General features: G+C 39.7%; 1 protein-coding gene and 1 pseudogene across 6 annotated transcripts in view; both read left to right on the top strand.

Moving 5' to 3' along the window:
- The window catches only part of LOC125140633, a 9363-nt pseudogene extending 1209 nt beyond the window's left edge, over positions 1-8154 (top strand).
- Positions 8155-12427: 4273 nt separating this feature from the next.
- LOC113649841 (calpain-8-like) overlaps positions 12428-20000 on the top strand; it is an 11221-nt gene continuing 3648 nt past the window's right edge. The window contains exons 1-8 of one of the 6 annotated variants that reach the window (XM_047809775.1): positions 12482-12583; positions 13175-13225; positions 13854-14082; positions 17427-17496; positions 17630-17748; positions 17850-17983; positions 18072-18246; positions 19642-19716. In XM_047809775.1, the coding sequence (XP_047665731.1) occupies positions 13864-14082; positions 17427-17496; positions 17630-17748; positions 17850-17983; positions 18072-18246; positions 19642-19716 (792 nt within the window). In that variant the 5' untranslated portion in view covers positions 12482-12583; positions 13175-13225; positions 13854-13863. Of the gene's footprint in view, positions 12584-13168; positions 13246-13680; positions 13719-13853; positions 14083-17426; positions 17497-17629; positions 17749-17849; positions 17984-18071; positions 18247-19641; positions 19717-20000 lie in introns of those variants that run through there. The other 5 variants (XM_047809774.1, XM_047809778.1, XM_047809773.1 and 2 more) reach the window with 5 other exon arrangements.

Raw genomic sequence — 20000 nt, forward strand, 5'->3', positions numbered from 1 at the left:
TTAATAATAATAATAATAATAATAATAATAATAATAATAATAATAATAATAATAATAAAAGTCAAAGAAATATGTTATTAAATGCTGATTGTTATATCTAGGACTGAAAAATCTCACACATTTATTTATTTATTTATTTATTTATTTATTTATTTATTTATTTATTTATTCCAGGACTATTCCTCTCTGCTTAGCACCTTCATGTCTCTTTCTTAGGGCAGCTGTTTTTTTTTTTTTTTGACAGACTACTTAGAGCTCATCACACAGTGTAATTATAAACCATTCGTATGTAGATAACCTGCAGGGACGTTAACTTTTCACCCCTAAAGAGAAATGCTACACGAGTGTCTCCTTTTGTGTGTCGGAGGATTAGTGGCAGATCAGACTCTTCACACCACCTTTTCTTCTGCAGTTACTGTACGTTCTGGTGGTTCCTGATTACCTAGACAATGTCACCACACTGTTCTGAGGTGAACTTTAACTGTGTCAGGATTCAGTCAGGTCTGAGTTCACACTCGCAGCTCATCTCAGTCACAGTCACAGACTTTTACTAGTCTCTCACTGTGTAGGTCTTCCACAGTCTCTTCACTGCAACTTTTATCACCTGTGTTTCATGGCTTCTGTCTCAGATGTTGCTGAGATGTTCATGTGACTTATTTCCACTTCTCTCACAGAAAATGGTGCCTGATCCTCATCTTGTTGTTGGTGGCGAGTCCAGGTTTGACCTTGCTCAGGGAGAACTCGGTGAGTTTAATCACAATGTGTTGTGTCTACTACACACCATCATCACCATTTAGACTCTGGATAGTGATTTAGATAAAAACAAAGAAGAGTTAGTATTTAATCAGATATTAACAGTGGTTCCATCACCAATTTTTCTCCATGTTCCAGATTTTTCTATATTTGACACCATTTAAATTGTGTTGCATCAGATTTTTTCTTTTTTTATTGTTCATGTTTGTTGTTTTTTTTTTTTTTTTTTTACAATTCCTGTGTTGCTCGTCTTCTCATGATCTTAACCCCTAACCGCTAACCCTAACCTTAACCCCAAACCCAAACCCTAACCTTAACCCCTAACCCTAACCTTAACCCCTAACCCTAACCTTAACCCCTAACCCTAACCCCAACCCCTAACCTTAACCCCTAACCCTAACCTTAACCCCTAACCCTAACCCCAACCCCTAACCGCTAACCCTAACCTTAACCCCTAACCCTAACCCCAACCCCTAACCCAAACCATAACCCCAAACCCTAACCATAACCCCTAACCCAAACCCCAACCCCAAACCCCTAACCGCTAACCCTAACCTTAACCCCTAACCCTAACCCTAACCTTAACCCCTAACCCTAACCCCAACCCCTAACCCCTAACTCCAACCCCTAACCCCTAACCCTAACCCAGGGGTCGGCAACCCGAGGCGCTGGAGCCGCAAGTGGCTCTTTCATCCCTCTGCTGTGGGTCCCTGTAGATTTGGAAAATATATATTTAATTTAAATTTATTTTATCTTAGTTAGTTTAAAAAAATGTTATTCTAAATTCTAAGATTATGATGCTCTTGTAACATTAAAAATAAACCCTCTTTAAATTTTTTGTCGCTCAAAATATGCGTCATAACCGCCGACTTGCGAAATCCGACACACAGAAGCGGACGCAGTTTTGGTTCGCTGCAGCCGGCAAGTTAAAATGTTGATGTCATGAATGGTATCAAGTGTCACGCATTGAGAGTGACAGTCACGCATGTCGGTCTTTTCTCACGCTCTCCCGCCACACATTGTATTTCTCACGCAGACAAACTTTTTGACTATTTATCATACACATATATTTAATAAGCCGCAGCGCCCAAAACATATCACTCCGCACCGCCGTGTCTGTGGAACCGCGTAGGAACCAAACTCGTCTCAGTTCTTAGTCGAGCCTGACACTTATCAGCCAATCAAAAAAAGGGGCTACACAACAGCCAATCAGAAAGCAGCACTATTGTATCTGGGAAAGATTTAACGCAACAACCAACAAAAACAATTGGGGCGCGTTGGGGGGTTGGAGATGTCACGGCTGCCTGTCTTCAAAACTTGAGAGCCCTGATCATGAATACGAAGAGAACTCGATTAGACATTGTACATTTTATTTAAAGTAACCTTCGACCGAGCGTCTTGTTGTTAAGGTTAGTTCAAAATGTTCAAAATATTTTTGTTTGCCTGCAGAAATAAAATGTCGTTTAACCGGTAGCAGGTCGTTGATTTCATAAATGCAACACTACAGTTTTTTCTGTACTTTCCATAAAGGTAAAAAACGATATATGCCGCGTTCATTTTAGATGTCAAATGGGTTTTGTGGCTCCCTGTGTTTTTTTCCCTGAGAGAAACGTGGCTCTTTGAGTGTTTAAGGTTGCCGACCCATGCCCTAACCCTAACCCTAACCTTAACCCCTAACCCTAACCCCAACCCCTAACCCTAACCTTAACCCCTAACCCTAACCCTAACCTCTAACCCTAACCTCAAAACATCCTTTCTCATTTTATCTGCTATTTATTTGTAAATATTCTTTTAGGAAACTGCTGGTTTCTGGCTGCAATCGGTGCAATTACATTTCAGCCAGAGATTATGGATCAGATCATCCCTGAAGGCCAGTCGTTCAGAAAGGATTACGCTGGAATATTTCATTTTCGAGTGTGTACATTAATCAGTCCTAACACAACACTACTAAAACATTACTGATTAGCTTTAAGTGAACGTACTGAACGTACCGAGTGTTCAGACACGACTGTGAAATATTCTGTAATGAATTAGAGCTTTAATGTCTTTTCAGTTCTGGAGGTTTGGGAAGTGGGTGGATGTTGTTATTGATGATAAATTACCCACAATTAACGGACAGCTGATCTTTGTTCACTGTAAAACCCGTAATGAGTTCTGGCCTGCGCTGCTGGAGAAAGCCTACGCCAAGTACGTCACGTTCCGTCATGCATATTTATTTTACAGCTCTGAAATATTGTAGTGTGTGTCTCCTTTACACATCTACATGGTGGTCTTGGTGTGTGTGTGTGTGTGTGTGTAGAGTGTGTGGCTCCTATGCAGATCTTCATGGTGGTTTGATATCTGAGGCTTTGTGTGATTTCACTGGAGGAGTTTATATAACACTCAGACTGAAGGCAGATCATCCTGAGCACTGGGCTCTACTGCATCGAGCAGAAACCTACAGATCATGTATGGGCTGTGGATCAAAAGCAGGGGTAAACACACACACACACACACACACACACACACACACACATACACTCTATACACACATACATACACACACACATACACACACACATACACACACAATACACACACACAATACACACACACACACACACACACACTATACACACACATACACACACTACACACATACATACACACACTCACACACTCTATACACACACACCACACATACATACACACACATATACACACACACACACACACTACACACACACACAGACACTACACAATACACGCATACACACACACACACACACACACACACACACACACACACTACACACAGACACACATACACTACACACACACACACACACACACACACACACACAACCTCAGACGGTTCTTTATACTGAATGAAAACGTTCATTACCATTGCAGCAGTTTGTTGCACTAATTTATTTAATTCCATGGTTAACAGTGTAGATTAATGAGCATTAAATCTGTAATTATTGTCCTGTCTCTTTACTGCAGCCTATAAACACACACACACACACACACACACACACACTACCAGTACACACTGATACACATCTGTGATGTAGGACACACACCACATTAACACTCACTAACTTACATTACTGCATCTGTTATGTGTTCAGGCCACTTCTGCTAACACTGAGCTCCCTAACGGTATAGTGGAGGGTCACGCCTACACCGTCACTGGAGTGACCAAGGTACGTCTCACATGCTTCTGTCTACTGTGTTTAGTGCTCACACTGCCTGGGACACGAGTGTGAAGGAGGAGAAATGACCAAACACACACCTGTTAAAACTCTGGGGAAAAGTTCAGTAATAAAAAGAGAAAAATGTTAATAATGAAGTTCTTATTAAATAATTCTCATGAACAGAATAATGTATAAAAGTGTGAGATTAAACTCTGATCTCTCTTCTGATGAACATTTCATGGTTAATTATTTAAACTCTGACCTTAAATGTTGTTTCACAAGAGTTCAGTTAATTTCTTCACCTGTTTGTGTTGATTTCCCACTTGGGTAGGATATTTAAATTTATACGTAATGTGTGTGTGTGTGTGTCTGTGTGTGTGTGTTTTGTTTGTGTGTGTGTTTTGTTTGTGTGTGTTTGTGTCTGTTTGTATTGTGTCTGTGTGTATTGTGTGTATGTATTGTGTGTGTGTGTGTGTGTGTGTGTGTGTGACAGGTGATGAGTGAAGGGGAGTCAGTTAAACTGGTGCGTCTCCTGAACCCATGGGGACATAAAGAGTGGAACGGTGACTGGAGTGACAGGTAGTTTACACACACTCATCACCACTGATCACTGATCACACGTCTGTTTGTTCTGCTTTATGATGCTGAGCTGCAGCACTACATCACACCACACATTAATCACGACTCTCTGCACTTCATCATTCATTCATTCATTCATTCATTCATCTTCTACCGCTTATCCGAACTACCTCGGGTCACGGGGAGCCTGTGCCTATCTCAGGCGTCATCGGGCATCAAGGCAGGATACACCCTGGACGGAGTGCCAACCCATCACAGGGCACACACACACTCTCATTCACTCACACACACACACACTACGGACAAATTTCCAGAGATGCCAATCAACCTACCATGCATGTCTTTGGACCGGGGGAGGAAACCGGAGTACCAGGAGGAAACCCCCGAGGCATGGGGAGAACATGCAAACTCCACACACACAAGGTGGAGACGGGAATCGAACCCCAACCCTGGAGGTGTGAGGCGAACGTGCTAACCACTAAGCCACCATGCCCCCCCTATCATTAATCATTACATTCACATATCTATCATCATGTTTCATGTGTACGAGAAAACAAACAGGAAGACACGCCTCCTCAGCTACACTGTAGAATGCTAATGCTAACACAACTCATGCTAACACACACATAAACAGAGGAACCTCAGTGTGAGGTATGTGGAGTTCAGCTGCTGCTCGTGTCTCAGAAGTTCAGCACAAGCCCAGACATGTTTAGGGTCATGATTGAGGACAATGTCCCATCCAGAGACATGATTGAGGACAATGTCCCATCCAGAGACATGATTAAGGACAATGTCCCATCCAGAGACAAGCTGTTTCGTGTTGAGCTTTTGTTCAAACCGACCATCAAAAATATCCTCTCTAATGAATATGTTTTTTTTTTCATCCGTTGTTGTGTTAAATCTTACCCAGATACAATAATGCTATTTCCTGATTGGCTGTTGTGTCGCCTCTTGTTGATTGCCTGATAAGTGTCAGGCTCGACTAAGAGCTCCAGGGGAGACGCGCTCGGTTCCTGCCCGTTTCCATAGAGACAGCGGTGCGGACTGATACGTTTTGGGCGCTGCGGCTTATTAAATATATGATAAATAGTTAAAAAGTTTTTTCTGTGTGAGAAATATGACGTGTGTCAGGAGAGTGTGAGAAAAGACCGACATGAGGGACGTCACGTTAATGCGTCACACTCGTCAGCTCTGATCTCCTGTTTTATTTGCGTCTCTTTCTCCATCCTTCAGGTCACCGCTGTGGGGGTCTGTAAAACCTGAGGAACGCACAAAGCTCTTACACAGTAAAGATGATGGAGAGTTCTGGTGAGCGTTATTCATTATTATATTTGTGGCTGACAGAAATATTGGCACCCTCCGTAAAAAAAAAGGTCAACACAGCAGGCTCTAAACATCGAGGAACATTGTGTAGTTTCACTGAAACCAAAATAATTTTACAAAATGTTATTATACAGAAAACACTTCAACATTTTGTGACTCTTGAGAGAAGATTAGACCCGAGTCTCATCCTGTGATGTTAATTAAGATGTAGAGGCTCTCGGCCTCCTCCATCTTCATCTTCGTCTTCATCTCTGTACTTTCACTGGGCTTTAAACAACAGATGATCACTGATAAACATCCATTTAGTCTTTAATTATTTATCTGTATGTATGGCAAAAGTTCTGAGCTCAAATACACTCAATGTCCACTTTATTAGGTACACCTGTACATGTGGTTCTTTAAATAGCCAATCACGTTGCAGCAGGACAACATATGCGATTATTCAGCTACAGGACGATATCTGTAGTGAGGGTCGGTAAAGTTCAGCCCTGTGTTGTTTTTTATAAACGTATATTAATGTGTCATTATTAAATAAACATCATCCTTACACGATTACATTACATTATCTCCTTCATTCTGTCCTCAGGATGTCGGTGGAGGATTTCTGCAAAAACTTTGCCAATGTGGACATCTGCTGTCAGAACCCAGCGTTCCTCGATGGATCATCAGAACGCAGCTGGACCATGACGGCATATGAAGGCCAGTGGGACGAGAAGACATCCGGAGGATCCATGGAGAACAAACGTAGGTGTTTTTTTAGCAGCGGATGAACAGACCTGCTGAACTGATGGTCAGGTCCATAGTAGAAGCTTTAGACGTGAAGCTTTATGCTAATGTACAGTAAAAGACACTAATGACAGGAGCCTTGTGTGCAGAATCCGACACAAAGTAGTAATGATTATCTAATTATCAATCGATTCATGAATAAAATTAGTCTCTGGATCATTTCTATATGCAGAGACTTTCTGGAAGAATCCTCAGTATAAGGTGAATATCTCGGCTGTAGAGACGGACAGAGCTGAAGCTCAGGGGTTTAACCTGCTGGTGACTCTGGTGCAGAAACCCAACAGCAGACACAGGCGTCATGTCCAAAACCATCACATCGGGTTCAGGGTGTTTGCGGTCAGTGTCTCCTTGTGTGTGTGTGTGTATATGTGTGTGTGTGGGTGTTTGTGTCTGTGTGTGTTTGTATGTGTGTGTGTGTGTGTGTGTCTGTGTGTGTTTGTGTCTGTGTGTGTGTGTGTAAGTGTGTGTCTGTGTGTCAGTATGTTTGTGTGTGTGTGTTTTGTCTGTGTGTGTGTGTGTATGTTTGTGTACATATCTGACATATCTGTGTGTGTATGTGTATGTGTGTGTGTGTGTGATTGATTGTGTGCACATATCTGTGTGTGTGTGTGTGTGTGTATTATATATTAAGTGTCTGATTTGTTTATCTTCTTGTTCTTACAGGTTCCTCCAGATGTAAGAACACTTTTATATTCTAAGCCTCACATTATTTACACTTGTGCATCAGATCTTATCTAACTGTTCACTGTCTCTTCTTTCTCCATCAGCTGAAGGATCAGAAAGTCTTTTCTGCTGCCTTTTTCTCCTCCAGTACCCCAGTGGCCCAGTCCAAGGACTTGTCTAACAGGAGGGAGGTTATGGAGTTTCTGAGGCTGAAACCCGGACACTACCTCGTGGTGCCTTTTACCTACAAGCCCAAAGAAACCGGCTCCTTCGTCCTCACGCTGTACTCAAAGTAAGAGCGTCTGCCAAATGCTGTGAATGTAAATTATTCTTCATCAACCTGCCATAGGTGTAGCTTTATCCCATAGTGGGAGGAGCCTGTGGGTGGAGTCACACCTGTCTGCTCTACAGTAGAATTTAGATTTGTTTACTGATTTGTTCAGCAGACGTTTCAGATGACGTTACACTCCGAGTGAGTTTAACATTGTGCTGTAAATGTCACGAGTTATGAGTTTATTTTAATGATCTGTGTTTCTTTTGTTCACAGGATTAAATCCAACTGATGTGAACATGGAGTGTGATGATGATGATGATGATGAAGACCTACCTGAACTTTCTGTGCCATTTGTTTATCATTTGCTTGCATGTAAATCATTTCTTTCCTTTTTGTTCACAGGTTAATCCCTTATTCTGAAATGAAGTCTTAAATTGTGTATTGTTTTGGTCAATGTTGGTGTGTTTCTCTCCCTCAGCACAATGACAAGCAAAACCACCTGAGCCAATTATCTGAAAATTGTGTGTGCGTAACGATTAAAACCGTAATATATGAATTATTTTTATATCACATATTAAAACCATTGATGTTAAATTATATGTGATGTCATATATATCATCTCCTTGAGGTGTATCTCCAAGTTACTCGCTCACAAACCCTGCAGCTTATCCTGTTACCATAGAAACCACAAAAAACTCCTCTGTCCTGAAGCATTGACACTGGAGACTCCTTCCATACGTGTTCGATAAACGACTCATTATGTCAGAGAAACCTCACCATCTCAGCACATACACACAGTTTATTACATTTATGTGGATCAGAATCCCACAAACAATATAATAATGAGTATAATCCCTGATGAACAAGTCTGAGGTGACGGCGGTGAGGAAAAAACTCCCTGAGATGATTTGAGGAACCTTGAGAGGAACCAGACTCAGAAGTGAACCTCATCCCCATCTGGGTGACACTCTACAGTAAATAGTGTAAATGTAAATAATGTCCTTTCTACAACAGTTTATAACAGTGCAGCCGAGAGCTCCTGAGGAACTAATGGGTCATCATAAACTCTGAGTTCAGCTCAGACCTGATTGCTGATAAACACCAGAACATACAGCTGACTGACACAACATTGGTACAGAAGAAGACATGACAGTCTCCGGGTGGCTTCATACACAACAATCCCATGAGACACTGACTGACCCTGCAGAATAATCTCTGGCAGGGAGACCACCGGGTGACGAGACTCCGTAAGAAGAGACAATCAGGAACTCAGAACACTGGAGAGAGAGAGAGAGAGAGAGAGAGAGAGAGAGAGAGAGAGAGAGAGAGAGAGACCTGAGTGACTTGTGAGGGTAGTAAGGAGACAACATGAAGACATCCCAGTTCACCAAACACTCTATGAACATGAACCCTCCAGATCTGCTCCTTTACCTAAGAAAAGCTATCCATAAGAATCTAAATTAAACAAATGTGTTTTTATCCTGGACTTAAACACTGAGACTGTGTCTGAGACCTGAACACTAATTAGAAGTCTGTTCCATAACTGTGGGGCTCTGTGATAAAAAGCTCTGCCCCCTGCTGGAGACCTTTGTACTTGAGGTACCAAAAAATATCCTGCACCTTTAGATCGAAGTAGGTGTGATGGATCATAAAGAACCAGAAGATCTCTCAGGTTCTGTGGTGTGAGACCATTAAGTGCTTTATAGGTTAATCATAGTATTTTATAATCAATGTGAAACTTGACTGTAAGCCAATGCAGTGAGGATAAGATAGAGGTGATGTGTTCATATCTCCTGGTTCTAGTTAGGACTCTAGCTGCTGTGTTCTGGACTAACTGGAGCTTGTTTCTGCTCCTACTGGAACATCCAGGCTGTAAAGTATTACAATGATCCAACCTAGAAGTAACAATTACATGACCTAGTGTTTCTGCATCATGTCATGACATCATATTTCTGATCTTAGTAGAAGAACACCCTTGTGATATTATCTACATGAGCTTCAAACGAGAGACCGGTATCAATAATCACACCGAGCTCTTTTACTGCTGCACATGATGTAATAGAAAGACCATCCAGAGTTACTCTGTAATCAGAAAGCTTACTTCTGTCTGTCTGTGGTCCTGGTACAAGATCTTCTGTGTGTCAGAGATAAGCAGGAGGAAGTTAGTAAGCGTACGCTGTCTGATGTCCTTCACACAATCTTCAATGTTATTAAGCTGCTGACTCACATCTGACTGAGCTGAAACATACAGCTGTGTGTCATCAGCGTAACAGTGGAAGTTACCATGATTATGAATAATTGCACCAAGGGGTAGTATATACAGGGAGAAAACAGTGGGCCTAAAACAGAACCTTGTGGAACACCGAACATTACTTTGTTTAGAGTCGTCACCATTTAGATCTACAAACTGATATCGATCTGTCAAATAAGACCTGATCCAGGAGAGAGCTGTCGCTTTAACACCAACAACATGTTCTAGTCTATAAAGTAAAATAACATTGTCAGTGGTATAAAAAGCTGCAGTAAGATCAAGTAACACCAGCAAAGAGACACAACCCTGATCAGAGACCAGTAACAGGACATTTACCACTTTAACCAGCGCTGTCTCTGTGCTATGATGAGGCCTAAATCCTGACTGATACATTACATGTATATTATTCCTATGTAGGTCTGAACATAACTGCTGAGCTACAACCTTTTCTAGGATCTCAGAGATAAAGGGGAGGTTTGATGTTGGTCTATAGTTGGACAGCTGGTTTGGGTCGAGGTCAGGTTTATTAATCACAGGTTTGATAACCGTTAGCTTAAAAGATTTTGGCACATAACCAGTGCTAAGGGAAGAATGTATTATCTTTAGAATGGGTTGTAAAGCTACTGGTAATATCTGTTTAAAGTAACACGTGGGTCAGGGATCCAGTTTACAGGTCGATATTTTGAAGAAGAAATCAGTGAAAATAAGTCAGTCTGTTGTAGGGGATTAAAACTAAATACTGATCAAGAACATAAATATTATCTACAGCTTTATCTATCAAATTGTTTAGTATTAAATTAATGGTCTGAATTTTATGCCTGATGTTTTTAATTTTTCTGTTGAAATAATTCATGAAGTCGTTACTGCTACAAATGGTGTGTGTTTTTCAACAGTGTTTTTATTCCTAGTTCATTTTGCTACAGTATTAAATAAAAATGTAGGATTATTTTTGTTATCTACAATAAGGCTGGAGAAATAAACTGATCTGGAAGCAGTGAGAGATTTTTGTAGCTATGAAGGTTTTCCTTCCATGCTAATCAAAACACTGATCCTTTAGTTTGACTCCATTTACGTTCTAATTTCATAGCTGATAGTTTTACAGTTTGTGTGTTGTCACTGTACCAGGATGCGAGTTTCTTTTTCTCTAATTACTTTCTTTTTAAGTGGCGCTACAATATTTAGGGTGAACTGAAACACTGACTCTAAATAGTCACCTGATCAAGTTCTGTGGGTCAGATGGTGATCTAATCATGGGTGATAATTCTGGGAGACTGTTGCTAAATCTCTCTGCAGTAGCAGATGTAAATGTACGTTTAACACGGTGACATGGTAAATTGTAAATATTGTGTCCAAAGCGCAATTTAAATGAAATGAGATAATTGTCAAAGATAACTTCTGACTGAGACACTGTGACTATATGTTCTATATTTAATCTGAGAGTTATGACTTCCATTATGAGTGGGTCTTATTACATAATAATAATAATAATAATAATAATAATAATAATAATAATAATAATAATACAAGACTTTTCTGCCTTCTGGTATTATTTAATTTTCAGTGTAATATATATTAACGCCACCTAGCGGACATTCGACATATTGCAGCTTAATGTTCAAGATCGAAGCATTTATTTTTCACCGCCCAGTGAAATGAAATCTAGCTGTTGACATAAACAGAATAAATTTAAGAAACAAAATAAAAAGAATGAATTCTATAAGAATATAAATAAATAATACTTGAGTATGATGTGCAGTTATATGACATGTAATAACAGTGTGCAGAAAGTTAATGCTGTAATAGAGCTGTAAGGTGGAGGAGGAAGAAGCCTGAGGAAGACTCCTGTCTGATTACAGCAGGATGTGTCACACTATATATTTCATTTATATTCAATATTTACATATCCGCTTAATCATGAAAAAGTATACAAACATTGTTTTGTTAAAATGATTAAATGACAAATGAGTTTAAAACGAAAATTTACTTTTAAATGTTTAGTTACTGAATCTGACGCTGGAGCTGACAATAACTGAGAGCTTTAACGAGACTTTACATGTGTCTGATCTCAGTGTCTTGACTTTGGCTCATAATAACTCAGATATTTAACTCCTACTTTGTTAACTTTGGTTTTTATCTTTATTTAATTTTATTACTATATTTTAAACACTGAATTTCTTGAATAAATGAATGCATAGAAAATTTAGTTAAAAAAGTTCTCTAAATAAATTTAAATCTCCTTATTAATCTTCTTCTTCTTAATAATAATAATAATAATAATAATAATAATAATAATAATAATAATAATAATATATTAGAAGTAAATTTTATAACAAATTTTGGAAAGATCAAATTAGTTTAAAAAACACCTCCTATTATTATTATTATTATTATTATTATTATTATTATTATTATTATTATTATTATTATTATTATTATTATTTACAAGAAACCATTTTCTCAGCAGCCAATAGTGATCTTTGTTCAAGAATAATCAATAATAAAATGTATTTTAATTATGAAACCAATCACATGAACATGTCTAATGCACTGTAATGCTGTAGATATGTAGATGTATTATTATAAAAGCACTGAGTGGTGTGAAGGTGAGAGGGAAGGAGAAGACCAGCAGCTCTGTAGAAATAGACTCCTCCCATAGAAGCACAACATTCGCTCCATTCACACGGATTAAAGGTGTTTTATTGCAGGAGAGAATAAAGAGCCGAGTCTCACACGGAGCTGAGAGACGACAGACGACCCTCAGGTCCACACGCTCAGGTAAGAGCTGGAGATTTATATATTATTACTACAGGCTTCAGCAGCTGGATCTTAGTCTCCAGTCTGTTATCATGCTGAAAGTTTTAAAGTACTGAAGAGCTGAATTTAGTTCAGCTGGATAACTTTAACACAGGATTTATCTGGTCACATTTACACCTAATTCTATTCCACTAGCTCATTCTTCTAAAAACTAATAATGTCCTTTTTTATATATATTTTGGAGTCTAATGAACATTTGGGACATTTACATGTAACCAATAATGATGCTGAACTTTTCCTAGTTTTAATTGCAGAACCATCTGTATATATGCATCATGTTCTACTTACACAACAAGTCACAGGTGGAATTTAAAACCATTAAAACCATTCGATCCTAACAGTACTGCTGTAACAGTACAATAACATTCAGCTCCCTGTATAATAAATATTTACTGTACATGTCTGTGTGTCAAATACTTCTGCCAGAGAAGTGCTTTGTGTCTCAGGGGTTTTTATGTGAAACAAAGACTTTACTGAAAGCTGACAGTGGAGTTGGTCCTGAGTTCCTGAGCTCAGCGTTTACACACAGAAAAGTTTATCTTCTCTTTACAGACGTGTTCACACCCGTTCTGCTCTCCTCCAGCCTTATCTCTACAAGTCAGGGTCTGCCTTTTTTTTTTACAGTTAAGTGGTTGTGTGTGTAAAATGTTTTATTCTTCTGTGTAAAACACACACACACACACACACACACACACACACACACACACACACACACACACACACAGGTCTCATCACTCCCCTTCCCTTAGACACGCCCCTTCCATGGGACACGCCCATTCCCTTAGACACGCCCCTTCCCTTAGATGTTCTTTAAGTGTTTCAAGCTACTGGTCCTCTAGCTGTCTGTCTGTCTGTCTGTCTGTCATATATAAAAGAAATCTAAAGCATTTTAATTAACAATTAAACGTTTATTAATAGTTTTATTAGTTTCATTATTTGTTCTCTCTCTTTCTCTCTCTCTCTCTCGCTCTCTCTCTCTCTCTCTCTCTCTCTATATATATATATATATATATATATATATATATATATATATATATATATATATATATATATATATATCTGTCTCTCTCTCCCTCTCTCCCTCCCCCAACCCAAGGTGAGTTGTATCAGAGCGAGTGCATTACTGATTCTATAAATAATAATTACAGATATTTTCATCACCTCATGCTGTAATAAATCATGTTGCTTTTCTTCAGCTGATATTTTTTGTCTCATGTTTGTCTTTAATCAGAATTTTCCTCATGGCTCCTCAGAAGAATAAGCGCCGTAAGCTGAATGTGGACGGGGATCTTAACAATCCTCAGAAATTTCAGGATCAGGATTTTCTCAAACTTCGTCAGAAATGTCTGAACAATAAAGAGCTGTTTGTGGACGATAAGTTTCCTGCAGCTCGGCGTGCCATCGGCTCGGGCCTGCTGGCACGTACTCAAGTGGGTAAAGTGGTGTGGAAGAGACCATCGGTATGTTCACATTTATCACTTCTTATGAACTGTCATACACACATTATTAATGCATTATACACTACAGTGTACTCTTCAGTTTGTGACAAATCATAAATGATGATAAACATTCCTTAATAACCAACATTTTATCTACCTAATATTTAACTTGGTATTGGAGTCAGTATTATGTGTGAACTGTGGTTGTCATGGTAACGTATTCACCATGATTTACTGCTGTTTAATAACCTCTCACTTAGGAATTAGCCCCACACCCTTATCCAGAGCGACGTACATAAGTGCTTAAATCTCTAACATTGAATACATTAATGCTGCTCACTAGGTTACATACTTAAGATACCATGAGTTTAAAACATTACTAACATAGACCTTTTCAGTAAAAGATTGTATATATTAAAAAGACCTAATATTACACGGACCAGGGCGGGAACAGCTTCGTCCGAATTATCTTAATGCACACGTGCCAACGCGATGCATGGTCATATTCCTCTGAAATAAACAAATTAACCACTAGAACATTCATTCGATGGAGGCACACTGCTTTTAGCAGTCACACAGTCGCGTGCACACTCGTTCCTCCTTTCATACAACAACTTACTTGTACAAACTAGACTTTCATAAGTATTTAAGTATTTAATGTCAAAAACTCAAAATCAAATATTTTGCTTAGTTTACAGAAAGTATCACCAGATGGATCCAGTTTTCTCCAGATTTGCATATCATGTGGCTCAGTCATATACTTAAAATATTATGTTATAATTACTTAGTTTTGATGCAATTTTAATATATTTTGACGTGACTTATTTCATTACATTTAGGCATACACTTAGGTTCACCTTGTAACTTGTATATTTATGTTACAGACACCATATATGCTAAGTAGAGGTTGGAAAGTTAAAATTTGTTATTTGTGTTTAGTTTATTTATTTTTATAAGTAATGGTTATTCAGCCAAATATATATAAATTGCATTAATTTGAATTCACTGAATATTCTCTCCATTTGGGATTAGATAAATATAATGCTTAAGATTTATTTAACTGCAATGGGTAGATTTTATTCCAAACTTTTTTTAATTTAATTAAATATTTGCCTCAAAATCAAAAACACAATTATATTGAATACATTTTAACGAAAAACATTAATTCAAATCTACATGACCACAGAATCGTTTCCTACAGTGCAGTCTTTATTTTAGCTGCTTCAGAACATTTAGCCTTGATAGACACAACACCCAATATTGTTTATTCACAGGTGTATGGAATACGTGAGAATGGACAAATACGTTTGATGGCCCATTAACAACTCATCAAGCTAGTAGTATAATAGTGTTTGAGACTTACACAACAGAGGAGGGTAGATGGGGTTACTGGGATTGTGACCTCTGCTCTGTGGATGAGAGCGTCTGCGAGAGTAGGACTTGAGGACAGAGATGGGTTTAAGGCACATATTTAATACAAACTCATTCAGTTTAAATTAAAGGTATTAAATTAAGAAATATTCACTTTAGAGAACAAATAGTTATTTAATTAAGAAGAATATACTATATAAAGATAAAGTTTAAAGGGAGGACATAGACGGAGTCAGGTGACGTATAATTCAGCTCCATGCAATCGTGTATTTTACTAATAGACATCATAAAGAAATAAAAGCAATTGCAAACAGACAGACAAAGAAACAGTGAGTCAGAAAGACAGTGAGTCAGAGAGACAGCGAGTCAGAGAGACAGACAGACAGACAGGTAAAGAGACAGTGAGTCAAAGAGAAAGCGAGTCAGAGAGACAGTGAGTCAGAGAGACAGACAGACAGACAGACAGTCAGAGAGACAGTGAGTCAGATAGACAGCGAGTCAGAGAGACAGACAGACAGAGACAGTGAGTCAAAGAGACATCAAGCCAGAGAGACAGTGAGTCAGAGAGACAGTGAGTCAAAGAGACAGCGAGTCATAGAGACAGTGAGTCAGAGAGACAGCGAGACAGAGAGACAGTGAGTCAGAGAGACAGAGAGACAGTGAGTCAGAGAGACATTGAGTCAGAGAGACAGTGAGTCAGAGAGACAGCGAGACAGAAAGACAGAGAGACAGTGAGTCAGAGAGACAGTGAGTCAGAGAGACAGTGAGTCAGGGAGACAGACAGACAATAAAATAGATGTCATAAGTGAGAAACAAATAATACAACATTTATCAGACTGTATATATATAATCACACCCCCAGTGTCACCCAGATGAGGATGAGGTTATATAATCACACCCCCAGTGTCACCCAGATGAGGATGAGGTTATATAATCACACCCCCAGTGTCACCCAGATGAGGATGAGGTTATATAATCACACCCCCAGTGTCACCCAGATGAGGATGAGGTTATATAATCACACCCCCAGTGTCACCCAGATGAGGATGAGGTTATATAATCACACCCCCAGTGTCACCCAGATGAGGATGAGGTTATATAATCACACCCCCAGTGTCACCCAGATGAGGATGAGGTTATATAATCACACCCCCAGTGTCACCCAGATGAGGATGAGGTTATATAATCACACCCCCAGTGTCACCCAGATGAGGATGAGGTTATATAATCACACCCCCAGTGTCACCCAGATGAGGATGAGGTTCCCCTTTGAGTCTGGTTCCTCTCAAGGTTCCTTCCTTTACCATCTAAAGGAGTTTTTCCTCCCCACAGTCACCTGAGTCACCTCAGACTTGTTCATTGGGGATAAATACATACACATTGTGAACTATAATAATTTTATTCTGTTACTTCTTTTCCTTTTATTATTCATTATTTCCTTTATCATTAATTATGTTTACCTTCTGCTCTGTGTTTATGTTCTGTAAAGCTGCTTGTTGTCTATTGTAAAAAGCGCTATACAAATAAACTTGAATTGAATTGAATAATAATATTTGAGGGGGACACGGTGGCTTAGTGATTAGCACGTTCGCCTCACACCTCCAGGGTTGGGGGTTCGATTCCCACCTCCACCTTGTGTGTGTGGAGTTTGCATGTTCTCCACGTGCCTCGGGGGTTTCCTCCAGGTACTCCGGTTTCCTCCCCCGGTCCAAAGACATGCATGGTAGGTTGATTGGCATCTCTGGAAAATTGTCCGTAGTGTGTGTGTGTGTGTGTGTGTGTGTGTGTGTGTGTGAGTGAATGAGAGAGTGTGTGTGTGCCCTGTGATGGGTTGGCACTCCGTCCAGGGTGTATCCTGCCTCGATGCCCGATGACGCCTGAGATAGGCACAGGCTCCCCGTGACCCGAGAAGTTCGGATAAGCGGTAGAAGATGAGTGAGTGAGTGAGAATAATATTTGAGGATTGAGAATAAAACATTGATGATGTTTTTCAGGAACTGGTGGATGATCCTTGTCTTATTGTAGATGGAGAGTCCAGGTTTGACTTCTCACAAGGAGAACTTGGTGAACATTCATTAAAACACATGATCAGCTCTAAAAATCTGTAGTTTAAACAAAACAAATTCAGAAATCATCATGAGCCGATATATAAGTCTCAGTAAGACTCTCTTTGTTCCTTTGTTCTTCTCATTTTTAGGAAACTGCTGGTTTTTGGCTGCAATAGGAGCCATTACATTCCAGAAGGACATCATGGACCAGGTCATTCCTGACAGTCAGTCGTTCGATAAGGATTACGCAGGAATATTTCATTTCAGGGTGAGGAAACATTCCTGACTTTGTGGTGAGGTAAAGAATGTAAATGTAACAGCAGAACATTTAGTAGAACAGCAACACAACATCTGGAGATCTCTCCACAGTTCTACAGACACGGGAAGTGGGTGGATGTTGTGATCGATGACCAGTTACCGACACTCAGTGGACAGCTGATCTTCGTCCACTGTAAAACCCGTAACGAGTTCTGGCCTGCGCTGCTGGAGAAAGCCTACGCCAAGTGTGTGGAGGTTTCACCATTCAGATTGAACCACTCTTACTCTCTAAGTGTTTTAGTGATAGTGAGATCTCTCTGTTTGTTTGGTCAGAGTGTGTGGTTCTTATGCAGCTTTAAACGGTGGGTACATATCTGATGGTCTGCATGATTTCACCGGCGGCGTCTACAGAACGTTCGACCTAATGGAAGCTCCTGATAATCTCTGGGATCTGATGGAGCAGGCAGTGAAACGTAGAGCTTTGATCGGGTGTGGTACACCTCAAGGGGTAATACACACATACGCACACGCACACACACACACACACACACACACATTCTTTCTGCACGCACACACACACACACACACACACACACACACACACACACACACACACACACACACACACACATATTCTTTCTTAACACACACACACACACACACACACACACACACACACACACACACATATTCTTTCTTCACACACACACACACACACACACACACACACACACACACACACACACACACACACACATTCTTTCTGCACACACACACACACACACACACACACACACACACACACATTCTTTCTGCACACACACACACACACACACACACACACACACACACACACACACACACACACACACACATTCTTTCTGCACGCACACACACATACACACACACACACACATTCTTTCTGCACACACACACACACACACACACACACACACACACACACACACACACACACACACACACACACACACACACACACACACACACACACACACACACACACACACACACACACTGTGCCAGAGCTTGTTGAAATAAGTAGGCAGCTGAAGCTAATATAAAAGTGTGAGATTTCCGTCACATCAGGACTGATTTCTGATCGAATACATTTTAGGACATTTAACATCTTAGGAGCTTTTTACTTTTACATCTTTACAGGTTTTGTTAAATTCCTCGCATTATTTTCATGCAGATTCCGGTGCTGTATAAGACGGCAGTGTGACCGGAGAGCGTAATCACTAACATTATGGCTGTTACAGGACCAGCGTGACTCACATCACACTTTATTTTATTACACAGTGTTCTATCTGTAAACCGACTCTCTGTTTAAAGTGATTTATTGTTTAAAACACAGGTTTTTATTTTAAAAATGAATTAATCTGTGGAAAATAAATAAAGCTTAAAGTGTTCATCCGAGCAGGAGAGGTCTTTACTGTTGTACTCTTTAAACTTGAGCTCCTGCTATGCAGATAAACTGTGTAACAGGAATGTGTGTGAGATCACACTTCCTGTCTGAGCTCGTCTTCACCTGGCCAGGTGTCTCGGGGTGTGTTCATGTAGTGCTCAGTCACCAGCACTGATTTAACGGGAACATATTATTATAACAACATGATTCTGTGTGTGAACCCTGAGGCTGGCAGAAGGGAGACGTGTCACAACACTGCTCAGATGTACAGGGATAAAAAGCTACTAAACGTTTTGTGGCGTTCAGGACAAAATCCTCTGTTTTTAGATTTGAAGCTTAAACTGTGTGTAGAACTAAAAGACACCTTTATACTTTAAGGTGAACGGCTGTTTAGGGCTCGTCATGAGCAGGATGTTGTCTGATCTCTACATTATTATCCTTATATTTATTGTCTTATGACTGTGGTGTATTTTTCAGCCCACTGCAGCGAACACTGTGCTTCCCAACGGCATCGTGCAGGGACACGCGTACACCGTCACCGGAGTCACTAAGGCCAGTCTCTAAACTGGGTTTAATTATTAGTGTGTTTTAAAACATTTTTATCACCTCATAAAACTTTCATTTCTTTTCATTTACTTACCAGTTTATCTGCATGATACTAATGATGATAAACTAATAACTAATCAAAAAAGGTGAAAAATCATCATTGTATTGATATATGAGTGTGTAGTGTGTGTGTGTGTAGTGTGTATGTAGTGTGTGTGTGTGTAGTGTCTGTGTGTATACTGTGTGTAGTGTGTGTGTGTACTGTGTGTAGTGTGTGTGTAGTGTGTGTG

The sequence above is a fragment of the Tachysurus fulvidraco genome, unplaced genomic scaffold, assembly GCF_022655615.1.
Source record: "Tachysurus fulvidraco isolate hzauxx_2018 unplaced genomic scaffold, HZAU_PFXX_2.0 HiC_scaffold_41_np12, whole genome shotgun sequence".
NCBI classification, from domain to species: Eukaryota; Metazoa; Chordata; class Actinopteri; order Siluriformes; family Bagridae; genus Tachysurus; species Tachysurus fulvidraco.